Raw genomic sequence first — 23,047 nt, 5'->3', positions numbered from 1 at the left:
TCCGCCCGGCGCTGCCAAAACGCTCGAAATCGCTTGAATTGACGGTTGAAAGTTGTTTTTAGTTATGTTAGTCACGCAGCCGTCGTCACGGTAACGCTCATGTCGCTCTTTTCTTTACCGTGAAACAGGTTCAAAGTGAGCGCCGCGGACATCATCAGCTCACAGCTCTCAGACAAGGTAGATTTTTCACATTTTATTGTTCATTTTTTTACCAAATTAATACTAAAACCACGTGAATGCGAAACGTTATTAAGCACAAAGCAATTTATGATTATCTCTATTGTACATTGAGAGTTTTTAAGAACGTTTTTAACCATATAACGGTGTAAATTTGGCAACTGAAGGTTTCCAGACGGAGAATATTGAGAATTAAAGTGTATTATTGATACAAATCTGACATAGTTTGTTCTTTTTTGACATTCTAATTCCAAAACGCCACTGTCTTTGTTATAAAAAAAAGCTCTTTTCATTTAATCACAACGACAAAAGTTCGATTAACACTGTGTTATAGTCACGATGTGTTCGATTCCTCGCCGCGGCTCTGATCTCGTGCACGTTCTTTCCAGTGGTACGACTTGAACGACGTGAAATCCGGCCGCGTCCGCCTGATTCTGGAGTGGATCCCGACCGTTTCCCGTCACGCGTCGCTGAGCAGAGTGAGCGGTCGTTCTTTTCCCTCGCAGCCGATTCGATCTCCCCCGTGACGCGTCTCCTGTGGTTGTCTCCGTCAGGTGATGCAGCTGCGCTCTCTCCACGCGTACAAGAACAAGGCGGTTCCCACGGCGGCGCTGCTTTTCGTCCACGTGGACCGAGCTCATTCGCTGCCAGTAAGAAAAACGAAATGATTTGTCTTTGTTTCTATGGGGAGAGAGTCTTTTTTTCATGAGCGAAACAAGAAAAACGATACAAAACATGCAGTAAATGTTCATCACCACATGATTCAAATGTGATCCAGTCAGTAAAAGGTCAGAAGATTTTGTGTTAAAGCAGAACTAAGTGACTATTTTGACCTTTTTTTTCTTTCTTTATCTTAATAAGACGGTAGAATCACATTTAAAAACATTTAACGTGGCCAAATATTAAAAAAAGAGCGAGGGTTTCTCAGAGTTATCTTCGGATCGATGTTACACGGTTGGTTTTCTACCTCGAGACAGCAGGGGGCGACGACGGTCACCTCAAACCCCCCGAAAACACATATTTAACCCTCACAGGGACTTTCAAATATAAATAAAAAATGCAGTTTAATAAGGTGAAAATAAAAAAAACAAGGCCACAAACAGAGCCGTATTAAAGACATTTTGACATTTGTCATTTTTAAACAATTAAAAAATACAACATATATAAATAACATCCTGCACGGCCAGACACAAGTTTTGATATAAGTCAGCGGTAAACTTTTATATTTTTGAGTGAAAAAACTAAATGTTAACTAAACTAAAAATCACACAACTAAATGTTCTTATGTGTGAAAGGAAAAATTGTACAAATCATACATAATATCTGGTGAGGCCCCCTGCTGCTGAGGCCCCAGGCTCTTGAGGTCCCCTGGTGCTGAGGCCCCCTTGCTGGTGAGGCCCCCCGCTGGAACCTGTCTCGGCCACCCCTCTGATCCGGCCCTGGAAACTAGTTATTTTTACTTTATCACAAACATAATAAACAGCAGCTTGAGAGCAATAAAAACAAACATAATTTTACAACTAAATGAATATCTAGTTTATAAAAGACCTAAAAAACAAAGTAGAGAAATAATACAAAACACATTTCTGACAATTGTGAATTACATTATAGTATTTTCACTTTTTTTTTTAAATTGTGTATATATATATATATATATATGTTAATGTTTTTCCAAAATTAAACAAAAAACAAAAGAGGAAAAGAGAATGAATACATAATAATAATAATAATAATAATAATAATAATAATAATAATAATAATAATAATAATAATAATATAATATGAATACATAAAAAAATAAAAACAAATTAAATAATGAAAAAAAACTGAATCGTGCAGGACCAGAGAGAACACAAGATAATGAAGTGAATAATAGAATATAAACTCAACATAACTGTTTCTTTTTGTATTTTTCCAGTTCAAGAAAAGTGGAAAGGAGCCCAAGCCGGCCGTTGAGCTGTTGCTAGGGACGACGAGCCACAAAACCAAGGTGTGTGATCAAAATGAAACACACCAGTGACGCCCCCTAATGGTCAAACTGAAAACCACTGCATTGTTGTGTGTGTCCAGGTGTGTGACCGCTCCAGAGCCCCCGAGTGGAACGAGAGCTTTTATTTCCTGGTTCAAGAACCCACAGAGGAAATGTTGATACTGAAGGTTAGGTTTTTTTTTAATATTTAAACATGTTTTCGCACAGAATAACTTTACGGCATCACTATGATCTAAATGGCTGTGTGATTGTCTGTCCCCTGCAGATGTCCAGCGCCTGGGACCAGCCCGTGGGCTCCCTGGTCGTCCCTGTGAGAGACGTCCTCTCTGAACCGGAGCTGGTCCTGGACAGATGGATGGATCTGGACGGAGCTTCTCCTGAAAGTCAGATCCTGCTGCGCGCCGAGCTCAAGGTCAGAGGGTCAAACTGTGATGTCATGAGCGAGCAGAGTTTATGTCGTGTTTAAAGCTTAGAACTCTTACTAATAATGATGATAATAACTTTTTTTAATATACATATTTTGGCTTTTTAGAGAGACAAACAAACAACAACAACATAAAAAAAACAAAAAAAGATCTATTATGATATATTGAGCCTGTCCAAATAATAATAATATTTTTTTGTGTGCTATTTATTATTTTAAACATAAAACAACAAAAACATGCATAAAACAAACTGACCTATGCAAAGAAAGAGAGAAAGAAGAATAAATAAAATAAATACAATAAATAAAATAAATACAATAAATAAAATAAATAAAATAAATAAAATAAATAAAATAAATAAAATAAATAAAATAAATAAAATTAATAAAATTAATAAAATTAATAAAATAAATAAAATAAATAAAATATAATAAAATATAATAAAATATAATAAAATATAATAATAATATTATTATTTTTTAAAACAGAGCTGGGAACCACAGAGAACTCAGGATAAGTAAATAATAAAATTAGAAAGTAATAAAGGGGTGGGTTAACGCATACTCATTTTATTTTTTCCATGGTGCGTGTGTCGGTTTTGACGTCCGTCCAGTCCTTAATCATCAGAGTAGTTTGTGTCACCCATTCTTTTGTTATTGCCAAAAGTACGCTCCAAAAGTATCCATCCATCATGTTTACGGCAGGAGTTATGAAGCCCAAATCATTCAAATCCCATCATTAACATTTTCCCTCTCTTCCACAGTATTTTAGATTGTCGCTGATGTTATTATTGATTGCTTCAGATCCTGGACTCAAAGTTGACGGAGGCGCCTGAGCCGTCTGGAGCGAAGGAAACCGAACCCACGTTTACAGCTGCAGCTGAAGACGAGAAAGTGCCAGAGTGAGTCATTTAAAGTCAATATCATTACATTTAGTTTTTACCTTTATAGAGCATAAACACAGAGAGATAAACTGTATAAAATGAGGGCAACAACATAAATCACTGTCAAATCGTTGTCGCAACGAGCAAATCACGTAAACAACATTTCAAAGTCTGTTCATGTGGCCTTGAACTGTTATGCTCTTTGTTTGGTCAGTCCTCAGCCTCAGGTCCCGAGGGCAGACGAGGGCTGCGGCTCCACCCACAGCTCCACCCACACGACGCCGTCCGCTCCGCCCGCCGCCGAGGTGAGGAAAACCCCCGTAAACAGGTTCAAAATGACCTCTGACCTTTGCTTTATCTGAACCTCGGCACGTGTTTCTCAGGTGGAGGAGGAACGAGGGGAAACGGAGCGGCGCCTCGACTCGGGGCCGACATCAGACACAAAAGGGTGAGTTTAAACCTTTCTTTCTCAGTGTAATAAACTAAACCACAGCTCCTAATGATGATACGTGTTGGCTAAATGTTCTTTGTTTATGCTTTTTAAAGGTGAAGCTATTATAAAGGTTATTTATTTTAGCTTTTAGATTTTTTTTTGTCAAATGTGAATACTGAGCTTAAAGTGACGTATGACAGGTTTTTATGAATGTCTAATTTGACTTTATTTGGTGTATTTGTACCTGTTGTACATATGAATTATAGTTTTACACCAACTGAGCCGGTATTTGTGGAGAAAAGTAGAAAAATCTGTAGAAAATGACAGGAAGTGACATCACACCAGGGACACTCATTACCAGTCTATTAACTATTCATTTTATGCAAAAAATGCACAAAAGACAAATTTTTTTGGACTCTCTAAACATGAATTCGACAAAATAAAGTCGCTCTCATATATTTTTATTTGACAAATAAAAAAAAATAGTGACATTAGAGGATTTTCCTAGTGTGATGTCATCGATTACAAACAGGAAGGAGAATTATAAACCTTAAAAATGTGCTATTCTGGGAAAAAGTTGGACTAATTTTTCGCCAAATTTAATATTTACCTTAACTGTGCTTTAGTTCAATGCATCTTCTGACTTGGCAAAAGCACTTTAAAGTCTTTATGTTCACAAAAATCTGATCATTATCTGATTTCTGGAGTTATCAGATTATTGAAACAACATCAAAACTGTTAATTGTGATTAATCGGATTTCTTTTTGATCGTTGTGTCAATTAAACAAATAAAACATAGTGGGAAAATGTTTAGAAATTACTTTGAGTTATTTTAAAATTGATTGCACTTTATCTTCCAAATGACTCTAAAAAACCACGAATGAACTGACACTGACGCAATGTAAATGTACGCACTGATATATTAATATATTATTATTACATACACTCATTAAATCATCCTGATAATATCTCTTTGATTCTTAGATGATTCAAGATAATCAGAGTGCTTTATACTCGATCATTTATTCTCTTATTCACTCTCAAAGTTCATGGTTTTGTTTCTTGTAGCTCTGGTTTGGGAGATCTGGTCCAGGCCACAGTCACCGCTTTCCCTGAAGAACCTGCTCAAGTTCTGCCTCCAAACACCAAACCAAACCACGACTTCGCCACAGAGGTCAGTCTTTGTGAAGGTCATCGGAACAGGTCCTCCTTTTTGTAGATTATTTTATACCTTATTATTTTTTTATGATTTTTATGATTTAAAAAAATATTTATATTTTGATTATTTTATTTATGTATTATTATTATTTATTTATTATTATTTTACTTTTTTAATTGTTATTATGATTATTTATTTTATGATTTTTGTTTTTTTAAATATATATTATTTTATGATTATTTAATTATTATGATTATTTTAACTTATTTTTTTCAAATTGTTTTTATGATTATTTTATTATTATTATTTTGCATTATTATTATCTTATTATTTTACCCCTATGATGAAACGAGACCTTTTCAAAAGCAATAAAAGCAACTATATAATAAAAATAAGTGATCTTTCATTGTAAAATGGTCAAATTTACACGTGACAGCACATTTATTTGTTAGTTACTTTTTTATTAGCTAAAGTTGGCTTCGTATTGATACAAATAATGCAATTAAACAGAGCTTTTACACAGATTTAAAGCCAAAGTATTCAAATCTTACTTTTTAGTTGTAGTTTGGATCTAATTTACTCTTTAAAGAAGATGTGCCACGTGTTTGTAATCTATGACACATAAATTACGTTTTCTCTCTTTTAACCCTGATCTCACTCTGATCTCACTCTGTTCCTCGTCACAAACTCTGGATCTGGAGACACGTTTAGCTTCATTCACAATTTGATAAAGTCCTCTCCCCTCCGAGCCTCAGAAACACTCCGTTCTGAATCTCCTCCATGTGTGATGTCATAGTCGATCTGTGATGTCATAGTTGATCTGTGAGGCGGGTCTGAGAATCTTCTGCTGTTTTTTAACTCCACAAACCGTTGCTAGACTGTCAATTACAACTGAAGCAAGAGACCAGCTTGAGACGCTCTAAAATGTGTAAATTCAAACGTGCGTAGTTCCCTCTGCAGCCAGTAGACGGCAGCAAACAACAGTCAGCCCCGCACGGAAACAGCAGCAATCCAAAGTCTCTTATAAACCCTTTTTTTTTACTTCTAAATTATTAAATGCCAAACTAAAGGTACTCAAATAACAATAGGCTAATAACAACACAAATAATGCACAATATTTGTCCTTTTTGACGTTTTAAATGAAAACAAAAGTAAATTTAGCGCAACACGTCCCGACCTTTTGAACTAATCGTACTCTCAACCGTCATGCATCTATTTAAAGTCAAACAGCGAAACTTTTTAGCTCACAGATAGACCAACGCAATGTATTTCGTGACAGACGTTTTTATCCGTCACCATGGAGACACGGCGCAGTAACACGTGTCATGTCGCACCATCCAGGGCGTGCTGCGGCTCCACCTGCTGGAGGCCCGCAGCCTGGAGGCCAAAGACAGCATGATGGGGGGAATGGTGAAGGGGAAGAGCGACCCCTACGTGAAGATCACCGTGGGACGCGCCGCCTTCAAGAGTCACGTGGTCAAGGAAAACCTCAACCCGACGTGGAACGAGATGTACGAGGTGCGAGACGCCGATCACGTTTGTCACGGACCTTTAAAGACCACGAAACATCGCACACCATCATAGTTCAGATTTGACTCAATATTTGTCCCCATTTGTTTGACCGTTTGTGTAAAGTTTATAGTTGTACTTCCTGGTTGGCACACGCGCACGAATATGACATAGGTAGAGGTAATTCCGCAGCTGTTACCTAGCAACCAGACTGTAAACAAGAGCCAAACTCCACCTAAATGACAAAACAGTTCTGATCTGAGACACAATAATACCATAAAACACCTTTATTTAGTCAAACGATGGTTTAAACTGTCAGAAAAGTGTGTGAGTGTAAACTGTCTCTGTGTCGCACACTGATGACATCACAGAGGGAGTCAGCTCCACCTGTCATTTTTAATTCATATTTTTCAAATTTCTTCACAAACTGCAACTTAACAGAAGTAAAACTATGATAAATAGACTAAGTGAGACTCAGAAGAACAGGAGAACCTCCAGATTGACTTTAATGGCAGTTAATGGGTCAAATGTAACGGTCGTGGTTGTTGCAGGTGGTTTTGAAAGCAGAAAGTGCACAGGAGATCCACGTGGAGGCGTTCGATAAAGATTTGGACTCGGACGACTTCCTCGGCCGGTGAGTTTGATCTCTGCATCGATACATGTATTTTCCACACGTTGCAGTATCAGTGTTCCGAGTCCACGCGGCGCATACACCTTCACCTTTGTTTTAGTAACGGCGTATCCGTGTGTGCCGCAGGTTCAGCCTCGTGATGCAGGAGGTGGTCAGATCCCGGTACAGCGACCAGGTCAGTGCGGCGAGGTCGGCGATGTCGCGTCCTTCTCGTACGTCCTTCTCTTAAACGTGTGTCTGTCACCTTTTCTTTTGCAGTGGCACGTTTTAACCGGCGTGAAGTGCGGCCGCATTCGCCTGATCACGGAGTGGATTCCCGCCGTGTCCGACCCGACGCGCCTGGACCAGGTTTGCCCTCGCCGTTTTCTCTTTGCTGCCGCGTATATTTGGTCGTTTTGTCTTGCCACGTTCCCTCACGCCAGATGTTTGTGTGTTTGTTTGTGTTTGTTTGTTGTGTGTTTGTTCCAGATTCTGACGCTCCAGTCTCTACAATCGTATCAGAACAAAACGGTTCTGTCGGCGGCGCTGCTCTTCGTGCATTTGGAGAGAGCTCATTCGCTGCCTGTAAGTGTTTGATTGTGTGAAATCTGTTCAAATGTCTTCAAAAGGTTCATCTTGTTCTGTAGATTTGACTCTGTGGAATTTATTTAAACCTCTCACGCTCAGGGCTTGGGTTGGACGTTAGGCTTTTCTTTATTTATTCATTTTTGTCCACATCTTATCAAAGTGAACTCTGGAGCTGCTTGATGTGCTGTACATATAAATAAAGCTGTAACTCTCTTATTTCCAGTCAAATCCATCATTCTGGGAAGCATCGGGTCAGTCTGTTCTCCAAATTTACGAATAAAAATGACCCTGAAATAAAATGAAAAACGAATAGGACTTTTATATGGATTTTGCCGGGACATTTTGCTTTAAAACAAGTTTCTAAACCTAATTTTTAGTGAAATTACCTTCTGCTGTTGAAAGAGAACGGTCATATTCCAACAGAAGCTCATTTTAGTGTCAAATCATCCGATCCTCCAACACCAGCTTCACTCGTTCATATAATTAACAAAGTAAATCTGATTTCCTCTGAGCGGAGCTTGTTTCTACTTATGATTCAAGTAAAACAGACTTCAGAGTCCAAAACTCCAGAGTCAGCTTCACAAAGACTCCAGAAGCTTCAGGAGCAGCTTCAGTTTCAAATGAGGCTTATTTTAGGCACACGTTTTAGAGAAAATAGTCCCTTAAGTGCGAGGGGTCAACGGGGTTCTCCTTTTTCAGACAGGGACAGGCTGGACAAACAGTCAAAGTGCAGGATTAATAAAGCGTCGATCTGTCTGTGGCACATGTACTTTTGGTGGTACATGTACTTCTGGTGGTACATGTACTTTTGGTGGTACATGTACTTCTGGTGGTACATGTACTTTTGGTGGTACATGTACTTCTGGTGGTACATGTACTTTTGGTGGTACATGTACTTCTGGTGGTACATGTACTTTTGGTGGTACATGTACGTTTGGTGGTACATGTACGTTTGGTGGTACATGTACTTTTGGTGGTACATGTACTTCTGGTGGTACATGTACTTTTGGTGGTACATGTACTTCTGGTGGTACATGTACTTTTGGTGGTACATGTACGTTTGGTGGTACATGTACTTTTGGTGGTACATGTACGTTTGGTGGTACATGTACTTCTGGTGGTACATGTACTTTTGGTGGTACATGTACGTTTGGTGGTACATGTACTTTTGGTGGTACATGTACTTGTGGTGGTACATGTACTTTTGGTGGTACATGTACGTTTGGTGGTACATGTACGTTTGGTGGTACATGTACGTTTGGTGGTACATGTACTTCTGGTGGTACATGTACTTTTGGTGGTACATGTACTTTTGGTGGTACATGTACTTCTGGTGGTACATGTACTTTTGGTGGTACATGTACTTCTGGTGGTACATGTACTTTTGGTGGTACATGTACGTTTGGTGGTACATGTACTTTTGGTGGTACATGTACGTTTGGTGGTACATGTACTTCTGGTGGTACATGTACTTTTGGTGGTACATGTACGTTTGGTGGTACATGTACTTTTGGTGGTACATGTACTTGTGGTGGTACATGTACTTTTGGTGGTACATGTACTTTTGGTGGTACATGTACGTTTGGTGGTACATGTACGTTTGGTGGTACATGTACTTCTGGTGGTACATGTACTTTTGGTGGTACATGTACGTTTGGTGGTACATGTACGTTTGGTGGTACATGTACTTTTGGTGGTACATGTACTTGTGGTGGTACATGTACTTTTGGTGGTACATGTACTTCTGGTGGTACATGTACTTTTGGTGGTACATGTACGTTTGGTGGTACATGTACTTTTGGTGGTACATGTACGTTTGGTGGTACATGTACTTTTGGTGGTACATGTACGTTTGGTGGTACATGTACTTTTGGTGGTACATGTACGTTTGGTGGTACATGTACTTTTGGTGGTACATGTACTTCTGGTGGTACATGTACTTTTGGTGGTACATGTACGTTTGGTGGTACATGTACTTTTGGTGGTACATGTACGTTTGGTGGTACATGTACTTTTGGTGGTACATGTACTTCTGGTGGTACATGTACTTTTGGTGGTACATGTACGTTTGGTGGTACATGTACTTTTGGTGGTACATGTACGTTTGGTGGTACATGTACTTCTGGTGGTACATGTACTTTTGGTGGTACATGTACTTTTGGTGGTACATGTACGTTTGGTGGTACATGTACTTTTGGTGGTACATGTACTTGTGGTGGTACATGTACTTTTGGTGGTACATGTACTTTTGGTGGTACATGTACGTTTGGTGGTACATGTACGTTTGGTGGTACATGTACTTCTGGTGGTACATGTACTTCTGGTGGTACATGTACTTTTGGTGGTACATGTACGTTTGGTGGTACATGTACTTTGATATATTATTGTACATGTACGTTTGGTGGTACATGTACGTTTGGTGGTACATGTACTTCTGGTGGTACATGTACTTTTGGTGGTACATGTACGTTTGGTGGTACATGTACTTTTGGTGGTACATGTACTTGTGGTGGTACATGTACTTTTGATGTACTTCTGGTGGTACATGTACTTCTGGTGGTACATGTACTTCTGGTGGTACATGTACTTCTGGTGGTACATGTACTTCTGGTGGTACATGTACGTTTGGTGGTACATGTACGTTTGGTGGTACATGTACGTTTGGTGGTACATGTACTTCTGGTGGTACATGTACTTCTGGTGGTACATGTACTTCTGGTGGTACATGTACTTCTGGTGGTACATGTACTTCTGGTGGGACTCGCGCGGGATCCCGTTTGTCTGTTCACGTTTCTGTCATCTTTGGGGTTAATCATTGTTTAGTCCAGTTTCAGACCAGGCTCTGTCCTAATAAAGTAAATAAAGGCCTAATAAAGTAAATAAAGGCCTGATAAAGTAAATAAAGTCCTGATAAAGTAAATAAAGGCCTAATAAAGTAAATAAAGGCCTAATAAAGTAAATAAAGTCCTAATAAAGTAATTAAAGTCCTGATTAAGTAAATAAAGTCCTAAGAAAGTAAATAAAGTCCTGATTAAGTAAATAAAGTCCTAATAAAGTAAATAAAGTCCTGATAAAGTAAATAAAGTCCTGATAAAGTGTGGGGTTTTTGCTCGGAAAGCCAAGTATTAAGAAAATACATCTTAATTCAAGTATCTTTAGTTTTATTGTCTGTTTTTGCGTCCAGACTTTTCGTTATTGTTCATGATATATTATTGTACATGTTTAATTCTGTTTTTTTTTAATTGTCTTTAGCTGAAGAAAAGTGGAAAGGAGCCCAAAGCTGGAGCAGAGCTTGTTGTAGGACAAACATCACAAAAATCCAAGGTAAAACTCATGAAAAAATGTCTAGAAAAACCCTAAATATCCAAAAAAATAACACATTAACATCATATTCTTCTCTATAAATCCCATATTTACCAGACTGTGCTGTTGTTTACCTGTCACTTGTGTCCTCAGGTGTGTGAGCGCACGTCAAACCCGGAGTGGAACGAGTCTTTCACCTTCAGCATCAGAAACCCCAAAGACGACATGCTGATCGTGAAGGTGCGCCATTTAAACACAAAAATACAATCAACAAATCCTTTTTCTTTAAGCGTTATCTCGACCGAAGCATCAGAATGTGTGTCAATGTGTTCAAATGTGTGTAACTGTGTTCAAATGTGTGTTCAAATGTGTTAAAATGTGTGTAAATGTGTTCAAATGTGTGTCAATGTGTTCAAATGTGTGTAACTGTGTTCAAATGTGTGTTCAAATGTGTTAAAATGTGTGTAAATGTGTTCAAATGTGTGTCAATGTGTTCAAATGTGTGTAAATGTGTGTAAATGTGTTCAAATGTGTGTAAATGTGTTCAAATGTGTTCAAATGTGTGTCAATGTGTTCAAATGTGTGTAAATGTGTGTAAATGTGTTCAAATGTGTGTAAATGTGTTCAAATGTGTTCAAATGTGTTCAAATGTGTGTCAATGTGTGTAACTGTGTTCAAATGTGTGTCAATGTGTTCAAATGTGTGTAAATGTGTTCAAATGTGTTCAAATGTGTTCAAATGTGTGTAAATGTGTTCAAATGTGTTCAAATGTGTTCAAATGTGTGTAAATGTGTTCAAATGTGTGTAACTGTGTTCAAATGTGTGTAACTGTGTTCAAATGTGTGTAACTGTGTTCAAATGTGTGTAACTGTGTTCAAATGTGTGTCAATGTGTTCAAATGTGTGTAAATGTGTTCAAATGTGTGTAAATGTGTGTAAATGTGTTCAAATGTGTGTAAATGTGTTCAAATGTGTGTAAATGTGTGTAACTGTGTTCAAACGTGTGTCAATGTGTTCAAATGTGTGTAAATGTGTTCAAATGTGTTCAAATGTGTGTAAATGTGTTCAAATGTGTGTAACTGTGTTCAAATGTGTGTCAATGTGTTCAAATGTGTGTAAATGTGTTCAAATGTGTTCAAATGTGTGTCAATGTGTTCAAATGTGTGTAACTGTGTTCAAATGTGTGTCAATGTGTTCAAATGTGTGTAAATGTGTTCAAATGTGTGTAAATGTGTTCAAATGTGTTCAAATGTGTGTAAATGTGTTCAAATGTGTGTAACTGTGTTCAAATGTGTGTAAATGTGTTCAAATGTGTGTAAATGTGTTCAAATGTGTTCAAATGTGTGTAAATGTGTTCAAATGTGTGTAACTGTGTTCAAATGTGTGTCAATGTGTGTAACTGTGTTCAAATGTGTGTCAATGTGTTCAAATGTGTGTAAATGTGTGTAAATGTGTTCAAATGTGTGTAAATGTGTTCAAATGTGTGTAACTGTTCAAATGTGTGTAACTGTGTTCAAATGTGTGTCAATGTGTATAACTGTGTTCAAATGTGTGTCAATGTGTTCAAATGTGTTCAAATGTGTGTCAATGTGTTCAAATGTGTGTAAATGTGTTCAAATGTGTTCAAATGTGTGTCAATGTGTTCAAATGTGTGTAACTGTGTTCAAATGTGTGTCAATGTGTTCAAATGTGTGTAAATGTGTTCAAATGTGTGTCAATGTGTTCAAATGTGTTCAAATGTGTGTAACTGTGTTCAAATGTGTGTAAATGTGTTCAAATGTGTGTAAATGTGTGTAAATGTGTTGAAATGTGTTCAAATGTGTGTAACTGTGTTCAAATGTGTGTAAATGTGTTCATATGTGTTCAAATGTGTGTAAATGTGTTCAAATGTGTGTAAATGTGTGTAAATGTGTTCAAATGTGTGTAAATGTGTGTAAATGTGTTCAAATGTGTTCAAATGTGTTCAAATGTGTTCAAATGTGTGTAAATGTGTTCAAATGTGTTCAAATGTGTTCAAATGTGTGTAAATGTGTTCAAATGTGTGTAAATGTGTTCAAATGTGTGTAAATGTGTTCAAATGTGTTCAAATGTGTGTAAATGTGTGTAAATGTGTTCAAATGTGTTCATATGTGTTCAAATGTGTGTAAATGTGTTCAAATGTGTTCAAATGTGTGTAAATGTGTGTAAATGTGTTCAAATGTGTTCATATGTGTTCAAATGTGTGTAAATGTGTTCAAATGTGTGTAAATGTGTTCAAATGTGTGTAACTGTGTTCAAATGTGTGTAAATGTGTGTAAATGTGTTCAAATATGTGTAAATGTGTTCAAATGTGTGTAAATGTGTGTAAATGTGTTGAAATGTGTTCAAATGTGTTCAAATGTGTGTAAATGTGTTCAAATGTGTGTAAATGTGTTCAAATGTGTTCAAATGTGTGTAACTGTGTTCAAATGTGTGTAAATGTGTTCAAATGTGTGTAAATGTGTTCAAATGTGTGTAAATGTGTGTAAATGTGTTCATATGTGTTCAAATGTGTGTAAATGTGTTCAAATGTGTGTAAATGTGTGTAAATGTGTTCAAATGTGTTCAAATGTGTGTAAATGTGTGTAAATGTGTTCAAATGTGTGTAAATGTGTTCAAATGTGTGTAAATGTGTTCAAATGTGTGTAAATGTGTTCAAATGTGTTCAAATGTGTTCAAATGTGTGTAAATGTGTTCAAATGTGTGTAAATGTGTTCAAATGTGTGTAAATGTGTGTAAATGTGTTCAAATGTGTGTAAATGTGTGTCAGCTCTTTTTGATGTAATTTATTTTTTATTCTTTTATTTTTAAATTAGTGTTATTTTCTTTTTTTTCTGTTTTTTTAATTTCATAAACAAACAAATAGAACAAAACACAAAAGGACTAGATGGTTAACATCAACTTATCATAATTAAAATAAATAAATAAAAGTCCCAAGTCGGTCAAATTTGTAATTTTTTATTTTTTTCTTTATATCGATTATTTGTGTATTGTCCATCTTTCTACACATGTCCCACCGCTGCAGGTAAAAGTCTTGGTTTCAGGGTCAAAAATGTGTTTCAGACAAAATTGAAAACTCGTCACACTTTTGGCCTGAACAGAGAAACATCAGGATTATGAAATGAAATATCTCCTCGTACTGTGTTTTTTCCTCAAAGTTTCTTTTTGCTTGTGGCTGCAGCTGTCCAGTGGGTGGGACCAGCCCATGGGGTCAGCGGTGGTCTCGGTCCGGTCTCTGCTGACCGAGCCGGATCTGGTCCTGGATCGGTGGCTCCCTCTGGACGGAGCGGCTCCTCAAAGTCAGATCCTGCTCAGGGCTCAACTCAAGGTGACAAACACCACATGAAGAACATTTATGCTTTTCATATCGTCAAGTTTTATTCTCTTTTGCTGAGCGGCTGCGGCTACAAACTTTACATACTTTACATACTTTACATACTTTACAAACTTTACATACTTTACAAACTTTACATACTTTACAAACTTTACATACTTTACATACTTTACAAACTTAACATACTTTACAAACTTTACATACTTTACAAACTTTACAAACTTTACATACTTTACAAACTTTACATACTTTACAAACTTAACAAACTTAACATACTTTACATACTTTACATACTTTACATACTTTACATACTTTACAAACTTAACATACTTTACAAACTTTACAAACTTTACATACTTTACAAACTTTACATACTTTACAAACTTAACAAACTTAACATACTTTACAAACTTAACATACTTTACATACTTTACATACTTTACATACTTTACATACTTTACATACTTTACAAACTTTACAAACTTTACAAACTTTACATACTTTACATACTTTACATACTTTACAAACTTAACATACTTTACAAACTTTACATACTTTACAAACTTTACAAACTTTACATACTTTACAAACTTTACATACTTTACATACTTTACATACTTTACAAACTTTACAAACTTTACATACTTTACAAACTTTACAAACTTTACATACTTTACAAACTTTACAAACTTTACAAACTTTACATACTTTACATACTTTACATACTTTACAAACTTTACATACTTTACAAACTTTACATACTTTACAAACTTTACAAACTTTACATACTTTACATACTTTACAAACTTAACATACTTTACAAACTTTACATACTTTACAAACTTTACATACTTTACAAACTTTACATACTTTACAAACTTAACAAACTTAACATACTTTACAAACTTAACATACTTTACATACTTTACATACTTTACATACTTTACAAACTTTACATACTTTACAAACTTTACATACTTTACAAACTTTACAAACTTAACATACTTTACAAACTTTACATACTTTACAAACTTTACAAACTTTACATACTTTACAAACTTTACATACTTTACATACTTTACATACTTTACAAACTTTACATACTTTACAAACTTAACATACTTTACAAACTTTACATACTTTACAAACTTTACATACTTTACAAACTTTACAAACTTTACATACTTTACAAACTTTACATACTTTACAAACTTAACATACCTTACAAACTTTACATACTTTACAAACTTTACAAACTTTACATACTTTACAAACTTTACAAACTTCACATACATAAAACAAACTGGCCCATGCAAGCAAGCACAAACACAAAAAAAAAAAACCACACACAAAAAAACACAAACACAAAAAAACACACACAAAAAAAACACACACACACACACACTTAAAAAAAAAAAAAAAAACAGAACAGGGGAGAATAAACATGACAAAGAGAGCAAGCCAAAAAAAAAGTGAAATAACAACCTTGTACAATCAAATGAGTTTTGATTGTTTTTAAGTTTTTGATTGTTTTAAAGTTCGTATGTATAATTCCAGTGAGTAAAGCGCTCGATATTCTGATTTTGCGTCTCCAAAACCACATTTTGTTCATATTTCTGGCACGTGGATCTGAATCACGGCTCATCTTTCCTCTGCTGATGCTGATGCTGATGCTGATGATGCTGATGCTGATGCTGATGCTGATGCTGATGCTGATGCTGATGCTGATGCTGATGATGCTGATGCTGATGCTGATGCTGATGCTGATGCTGATGCTGATGCTGATGCTGATGCTGATGCTGCTGCTGATGATGCTGATGCTGATGCTGATGCTGATGCTGATGCTGATGCTGATGCTGATGCTGATGCTGATGCTGCTGCTGATGATGCTGATGCTGATGCTGATGCTGATGCTGATGATGATGATGCTGATGCTGATGCTGATGCTGATGCTGATGCTGCTGCTGCTGCTGATGATGATGATGATGCTGATGATGCTGATGATGATGATGATGATGATGATGTTTGCTGACCAGGTCCTGGACTCCAGACTGCTGGACCTCATGCAGTCCGGGTTACTGCCCTCGGCCTCAGGGAACGGTCAGGTCAAGATGTCTCTGCTGCACCAGAGTGTGGAGAGGAAACTGAGCGTGACGGTTCATCAGTGCAGGTGAGACATGAGAGACATGAGAGACATGTGAGACATGAGAGACATGAGAGACATGTGAGACATGTGAGACATGAGAGACATGTGAGACATGAGAGATATGAGAGACATGTGAGACATGAGATACATGTGAGACATGTCTCACATGTGAGACATGAGAGACATGAGAGACAGGTGAGACATGAGAGACATAAGAGACATGTGAGACATGAGAGACATGAGAGACATGAGAGACATGAGAGACATGTGAGACATGTGAGACATGTGAGACATATGAGACATATGAGACATATGAGACATATGAGACATGAGAGACAGGTGAGACATGAGAGACATGTGAGACAGGTGAGACATGAGAGACATGAGAGACATGTGAGACATGTGAGACATGTGAGACATGTGAGACATGAGAGACATGAGACATGTGAGACATGAGAGACATGTGAGACATGAGAGACATGTGAGACATGTGAGACATGAGAGACATGTGAGACAGGTGAGACATGAGACAAACAGCATGAGCCTGCACTTGGAATATGTGAGAAACAAACTGGAAATAAACAGATATTTCATCATTTTCTGTTTTTGAAAAGAAAAAGAAAAGAAAAAGAAATAGTGATAATTACTAAGCGTCTGTTTATGTCTTATTTACACGTCCAAAATATACTTACTTTATGTTTCAGTGTCAATGATGGGGCAATTTCATTTAATGCAAAGAATCTTATTAAATAATAAGATTTTGAGGCTTTTTTTATAAATTAGAAAGTATTTCCAAATAATAAAATAAAAAAAATATTTAAAAAATAAATTCTTTGAGAAACTTCTGAGGCAGTTTCGGTTGTGATTTTGGGCTTTATAGATCAATAAAACCAAATAATCACAATCTTAGTCGTACTACGGCTGGACTAAACCGGGACTAAACCAGGACTAAACCTGGTCTAAACCGGGACTAAGCCAGGACTAAACCTGGTCTAAACCTGGACTAAACCAGGACTAAACCAGGACTAAACCAGGACTAAACCAGGACCAAACCTGGACTAAACCTGGACTAAACCGAGACTAAACTTGGTCTAAACCTGGTCTAAACCTGGACTAAACCAGGACTAATCCAGACTTTACAAACTTTACATATTTTACAAACTTTATAAACTAAACTAAACTCTAAACCGTGTTAAATCAGACTGATAATGGACTATCGCTCTCTTTGGCGCAGGGACCTTCTGTCTCAGAGCAAAGACGGCGTGGACAGCTACGTCTCGCTGGCGCTGCTTCCAGACAAAAACAAATCCACAAAGAGGAAGACGGCGGTGAAGAAGAAAGTCCTGGACCCGGAGTTCAACGAGAGGTCATTTTAACACCTTTATCCTCTTTATCTTATGGTCTTATGGTCAACAAAGCTCTGGACGCTCCACAAACACTCTCCGCCTCGTGTTTTCCTGCAGGTTCGAGTTCGACGTGTCGCTGGACGAGGCTCGACAGCGCCACCTGTCTGTGTCGGTGAAGAACAACGCTTCGTTCAGAGGGCCCGATGTGATTGGACAGGTACGACTGCGACGCAAATGACGCTAACGACGCTAAGGATGCTAAAGACGCTAAAGACGCTAACGACGCTAAAGACGCAAATGACGCTAACGGCACGGTTGGCACTAGGTCATATAGGGAATTGGACTGGAGGAAGTGAGGACAATGCCCGTGACGACATGGCGAGGACGACATGGCGAGGACGACATGGCGAGGACGACATGGCGGGAGCCGGGTGGAACAGGTGGTTGACCGTAGTAAACATGGCGAACGCTCCCGCTAATTCTGCTGATCCATCAATAATGTTCACTCTGAAGTTTACGCTGCATTTGATGTGAACAAGGACCAAACAATGAGTTCCTGGTGTTGTCTCGCTGAGAAACAATTTAAATGGGCGTGAATTGAATGTAAAACAAAGAATTGTGAAAATGTAAATCACATGGGTCTGGGTCCTAACCCCTGACCCTAACCTTAACCCTAACCCTAACCCTAACCCTAACCTTAAACCTTAACCCTTAACTCTAACCTTAACCTTAACCTTAACCCTAACCTTAACCCTTAACCCTAACCTTAACCCTTAACTCTAACCTTAACCCTTAACTCTAACCCTAAGTTTTATGTTTACTTCGTTTGGTTAAAACTAGTTTATACCATGACTTTGTATTCGCAAAAGTGTAGCTAACTCATCCCAAAACTAACTAGACTGTAAAAAAATTGTTAAGATAATAAAGCTCTGTGCAGGAATCGAATCCTCGAGCGCTTTGCGTAAAGCCGTGTCTCTAACCATCGGGCCAGCAAGTCTGCTATCTTAGAGCGGTGAGACAGCAAATCTATTTCTCTCACCAGCGAGATGTAGCTAAATTTGGGCCGCAAGAGCGCCGCCATCTTGGATTTCGTCACTTCCTTTCCAATTCCCTATATGACCTAGTTCCAACCCTAACGGCACTAAAGACCCTAGAGACGCTAAGGACGCTCAAGACGCTCAAGACGCTGAAGACGCTACAGACGCTACAGACGCTAAGGACGCTAAGGACGCTCAAGACGCTAAAGATGCAAACCACGCTGAAAACGCTACAGACGCTAAAGACGCTAAGATGTTAAAGATGCTAAAGACGCTAAAAACGCTAAAGACGCTGAAGACATTAAAGACGCAGACGTTATCATCAAACTCTCTGTTTTCAGGTGCAGATCGAGTTGGCTGAAGTGAACTTGGCGTCTGGAGTGACTCAGTGGTAAGACTTTTACTGCGTTCATTTTAAATTTAATTAAAACTGATGAATAAAGAAATAAAGAATGTGTCGTTGGGAAATTCTATATGTACCATATTTTTATTTATTTTTAATTTCAGACGTAAAATATCTATCTAAAATATTTAAAAGAAATGAAAGATTGTTTTTATTTCCCCCCCAGAATTACATATATATATATATATTTATATATTTATATGTTGCAACTGGAAAGTAAGAACAATATTTTGGATGAATAAAGAATGCACAAATCCACAAAACACACAATAAATGTAACACAAACATTTCCCCTTAAATGATAATATTGAAAATACAATAACCCTAAAACAGAATAATCCCACTAAACTCTAAATGTAAAATATTGGTTAAAAATGAGCGGCAAAACCAACAATAAGCAGCATAAAACACTTTGTTGTTTGTAACTAAAATATTGTATTACAAAAATAAAATATTTCCCAATCGTGTATATAATAAATATTGTGTGAGATTCTTATATTAAACTGTTCATATTTCAGTCTGAACTTGGTCACTTGAGCGATAGAGCGCCCCCTGCTGCTCCCTCGTGACATTACAGTGTCAAAGAACAGACTCAGAAGCTTTGATTTCTTCTTTTTTATTGAAATAAGACACTTAAACCACATGAAAAACATTTACTGTCGCCAAATACTTGAAAAAGAGCCAGGGTTTCTCAGGAGAGTCGTCTTTCCGCTCAGACACAGCAGGGGGCGACGGCGGACACTTCAAACGCCCCGAAAACACATATTTAACCACCACAGGGAGTAACACAGACGTTTGATGAGGTGAAAATGTGACGTAGTTCAGCTTTAATGCTCCTCAATGAGTTTAAATGTCACAATCCTTCTTTTGAAACTAAATCATTATTATTTATACATTTATCCAAACTCATTCAGCCCTAATTACAGCGGACGGTTGTGATGTACCACACGACTAAAGCAGGACTAAAACAGGACTTAAAATGGGACTAAAGCAGGTCTAAAATGGGACTAAAATAGGTCTAAAATGGGACTAAAGCAGGTCTAAAATGGGACTAGAACAGGTCATAAATCGTTCATAATCTGTCATGAAATCGTTCTTATGACATCTTCTCTCCTCTGTCTCCCAGGTTCACGTTGAAGGATGAAGCCGAATAATCCGTTTTTGTTTGTGTCGTGTAACGTCGCACTGTGCCCCGCCCCCAGCCGCTCACGCCGATGCCTTCTCCTCCAGACGCTTCCTCTGCTGCACATTTGCCTTTGCACTTGCGCCGGGCGGCCGCTTTATTAGGCACGTTAGGCGTTCAGGCGCTGGCGGAGACGTTTTGAACGTGACGCTTTAGAACTCCAGATGTCAGAGCGTCGAGATGCCTCAAATTCACAATGGTACGTTTTGTTTGGTCGTTTTGACGGTTTAAGGAGTGAACCAGGGAGGAACCAGGGAGGAACCGGGGAGGAACCAGGGAGGAACCAGGGAGGAACCGGGGAGAAACCAGGGAGGAACCGGGGAGGAACCGGGGAGGAACCAGGGAGGAACCAGGGAGGAACCGGGGAGGAACCAGGGAGGAACCGGGGAGGAACCAGGGAGGAACCAGGGAGGAACCGGGGAGAAACCAGGGAGAAACCAGGGAGGAACCGGGGAGGAACCGGGGAGGAACCAGGGAGGAACCAGGGAGGAACCGGGGAGAAACCGGGGAGGAGACGGGGAGGAACCGGGGAGGAGACGGGGAGGAACCCGGGAGGAACCGGGGAGGAACCCGGGAGGAACCGGGGAGGAACCCGGGAGGAACTAGGGTGAGGACAGGATGCAGTGAGAACTGTATCAGGGAAGAACTAGGGTCATATCAGGACCAGAACCAGAGCTAAACCAGGCCTAAACCAGGTCTAAACCAGGCCTAAACCAGGTCTAAACCAGGTCTAAACCAGGTCTAAAGTGGGACTTAAAATTGGACTAAATCGGGACTAAAGCAGGACTTAAAATGGGACTAAAGCAGGACTTAAAACAGGACTAAAAACAAGACTCAAATGGGATTTAAAAAGGAACTAGAATGGGACTAAAACAGGTCTAAAATTGGTCCAAATGGGACTAAAATAGGACCATAAGAGGATTCAGTCCATGTTTAGTCCTGGTTTAGTCCATGTTTAGTCCTGGTTTAGTCCTGGTTTAGACCTGGTTTAGTCCTGGTTTAGTCCTGGTTTAGTCCTGGTTTAGACCTGGTTTAGTCCTGGTTTAGTCCTGGTTTAGTCCTGGTTTAGACCTGGTTTAGTCCTGGATTAGGCCTGGTTTAGGCCTGGTTTAGTTCTGGTTTAGGCCTGGTTTAGACCTGGTTTAGGCCTGGTTTAGACCTGGTTTAGTCCTGGTTTAGACCTGGTTTAGTCCTGGTTTAGACTGTGCTGTCCTGGTGCTGGTCGTTTTGACGGTTTAAGGAGTGAACCAGGGAGGAACCAGGGAGGAACCGGGGAGGAACCAGGGAGGAACCAGGGAGGAACCGGGGAGAAACCAGGGAGGAACCAGGGAGGAACCGGGGAGGAACCAGGGAGGAACCAGGGAGGAACCGGGGAGAAACCAGGGAGAAACCAGGGAGGAACCGGAGAGGAACCGGGGAGGAACCAGGGAGGAACCAGGGAGGAACCGGGGAGAAACCGGGGAGGAGACGGGGAGGAACCGGGGAGGAGACGGGGAGGAACCCGGGAGGAACCGGGGAGGAACCCGGGAGGAACCGGGGAGGAACCCGGGAGGAACTAGGGTGAGGACAGGATGCAGTGAGAACTGTATCAGGGAAGAACTAGGGTCATATCAGGACCAGAACCAGAGCTAAACCAGGCCTAAACCAGGTCTAAACCAGGCCTAAACCAGGTCTAAACCAGGTCTAAACCAGGTCTAAAGTGGGACTTAAAATTGGACTAAATCGGGACTAAAGCAGGACTTAAAATGGGACTAAAGCAGGACTTAAAACAGGACTAAAAACAAGACTCAAATGGGATTTAAAAACGAACTAGAATGGGACTAAAACAGGTCTAAAATTGGTCCAAATGGGACTAAAATAGGACCATAAGAGGATTCAGTCCATGTTTAGTCCTGGTTTAGTCCATGTTTAGTCCTGGTTTAGTCCTGGTTTAGACCTGGTTTAGTCCTGGTTTAGTCCTGGTTTAGTCCTGGTTTAGACCTGGTTTAGTCCTGGTTTAGTCCTGGTTTAGTCCTGGTTTAGACCTGGTTTAGTCCTGGATTAGGCCTGGTTTAGGCCTGGTTTAGTTCTGGTTTAGGCCTGGTTTAGACCTGGTTTAGGCCTGGTTTAGACCTGGTTTAGTCCTGGTTTAGACCTGGTTTAGTCCTGGTTTAGACCTGGTTTAGAACTGGTTTAGTCCTGGTTTAGACCTGGTTTAGGCCTGGTTTAGACCTGGTTTAGTCCTGGTTTAGACCTGGTTTAGTCCTGGTTTAGACCTGGTTTAGTCCTGGTTTAGACCTGGTTTAGGCCTGGTTTAGACCTGGTTTAGTCCTGGTTTAGACCTGGTTTAGACCTGGTTTAATCCTGGTTTAGTCCTGGTTTAGACCTGGTTTAGTCCTGGTTTAGACCTGTTTTAGACCTGGTTTAGTCCTGGTTTAGACCTGGTTTAGGCCTGGTTTAGACCTGGTTTAGTCCTGGTTTAGACCTGGTTTAGACCTGGTTTAGGCCTGGTTTAGACCTGGTTT

General features: G+C 38.9%; 1 protein-coding gene across 1 annotated transcript in view; it reads left to right on the top strand.

Annotated features, from left to right (window-relative positions):
• esyt1b (extended synaptotagmin-like protein 1b) overlaps positions 1-22,520 on the top strand; it is a 72,362-nt gene extending 49,842 nt beyond the window's left edge. Inside the window, exons 31-53 of the mRNA XM_072451501.1 lie at positions 129-177; positions 567-656; positions 732-827; positions 2,096-2,167; positions 2,248-2,334; positions 2,433-2,579; positions 3,396-3,493; positions 3,690-3,780; positions 3,859-3,923; positions 4,977-5,082; positions 6,409-6,585; positions 7,128-7,210; positions 7,334-7,382; positions 7,466-7,555; positions 7,676-7,771; positions 11,027-11,098; positions 11,231-11,317; positions 14,276-14,422; positions 16,465-16,598; positions 17,809-17,940; positions 18,038-18,137; positions 19,299-19,348; positions 20,487-22,520. Of these exons, the coding sequence (XP_072307602.1) occupies positions 129-177; positions 567-656; positions 732-827; positions 2,096-2,167; positions 2,248-2,334; positions 2,433-2,579; positions 3,396-3,493; positions 3,690-3,780; positions 3,859-3,923; positions 4,977-5,082; positions 6,409-6,585; positions 7,128-7,210; positions 7,334-7,382; positions 7,466-7,555; positions 7,676-7,771; positions 11,027-11,098; positions 11,231-11,317; positions 14,276-14,422; positions 16,465-16,598; positions 17,809-17,940; positions 18,038-18,137; positions 19,299-19,348; positions 20,487-20,514 (2,146 nt within the window). The 3' untranslated portion in view covers positions 20,515-22,520. The remainder of the gene's footprint in view (positions 1-128; positions 178-566; positions 657-731; positions 828-2,095; positions 2,168-2,247; positions 2,335-2,432; positions 2,580-3,395; positions 3,494-3,689; positions 3,781-3,858; positions 3,924-4,976; positions 5,083-6,408; positions 6,586-7,127; positions 7,211-7,333; positions 7,383-7,465; positions 7,556-7,675; positions 7,772-11,026; positions 11,099-11,230; positions 11,318-14,275; positions 14,423-16,464; positions 16,599-17,808; positions 17,941-18,037; positions 18,138-19,298; positions 19,349-20,486) is intronic.
• The last annotated feature ends 527 nt before the right edge of the window (positions 22,521-23,047 follow it).

Source organism: Eucyclogobius newberryi, unplaced genomic scaffold (assembly GCF_026437365.1).
Source record: "Eucyclogobius newberryi isolate DKJ021-1_F unplaced genomic scaffold, fEucNew1.0.hap1 SCAF_19, whole genome shotgun sequence".
Classification (NCBI taxonomy): Eukaryota; Metazoa; Chordata; class Actinopteri; order Gobiiformes; family Gobiidae; genus Eucyclogobius; species Eucyclogobius newberryi.
Note: the sequence above shows the minus strand (reverse complement) of the source record. Positions and strands in the feature narration are given on the sequence as shown.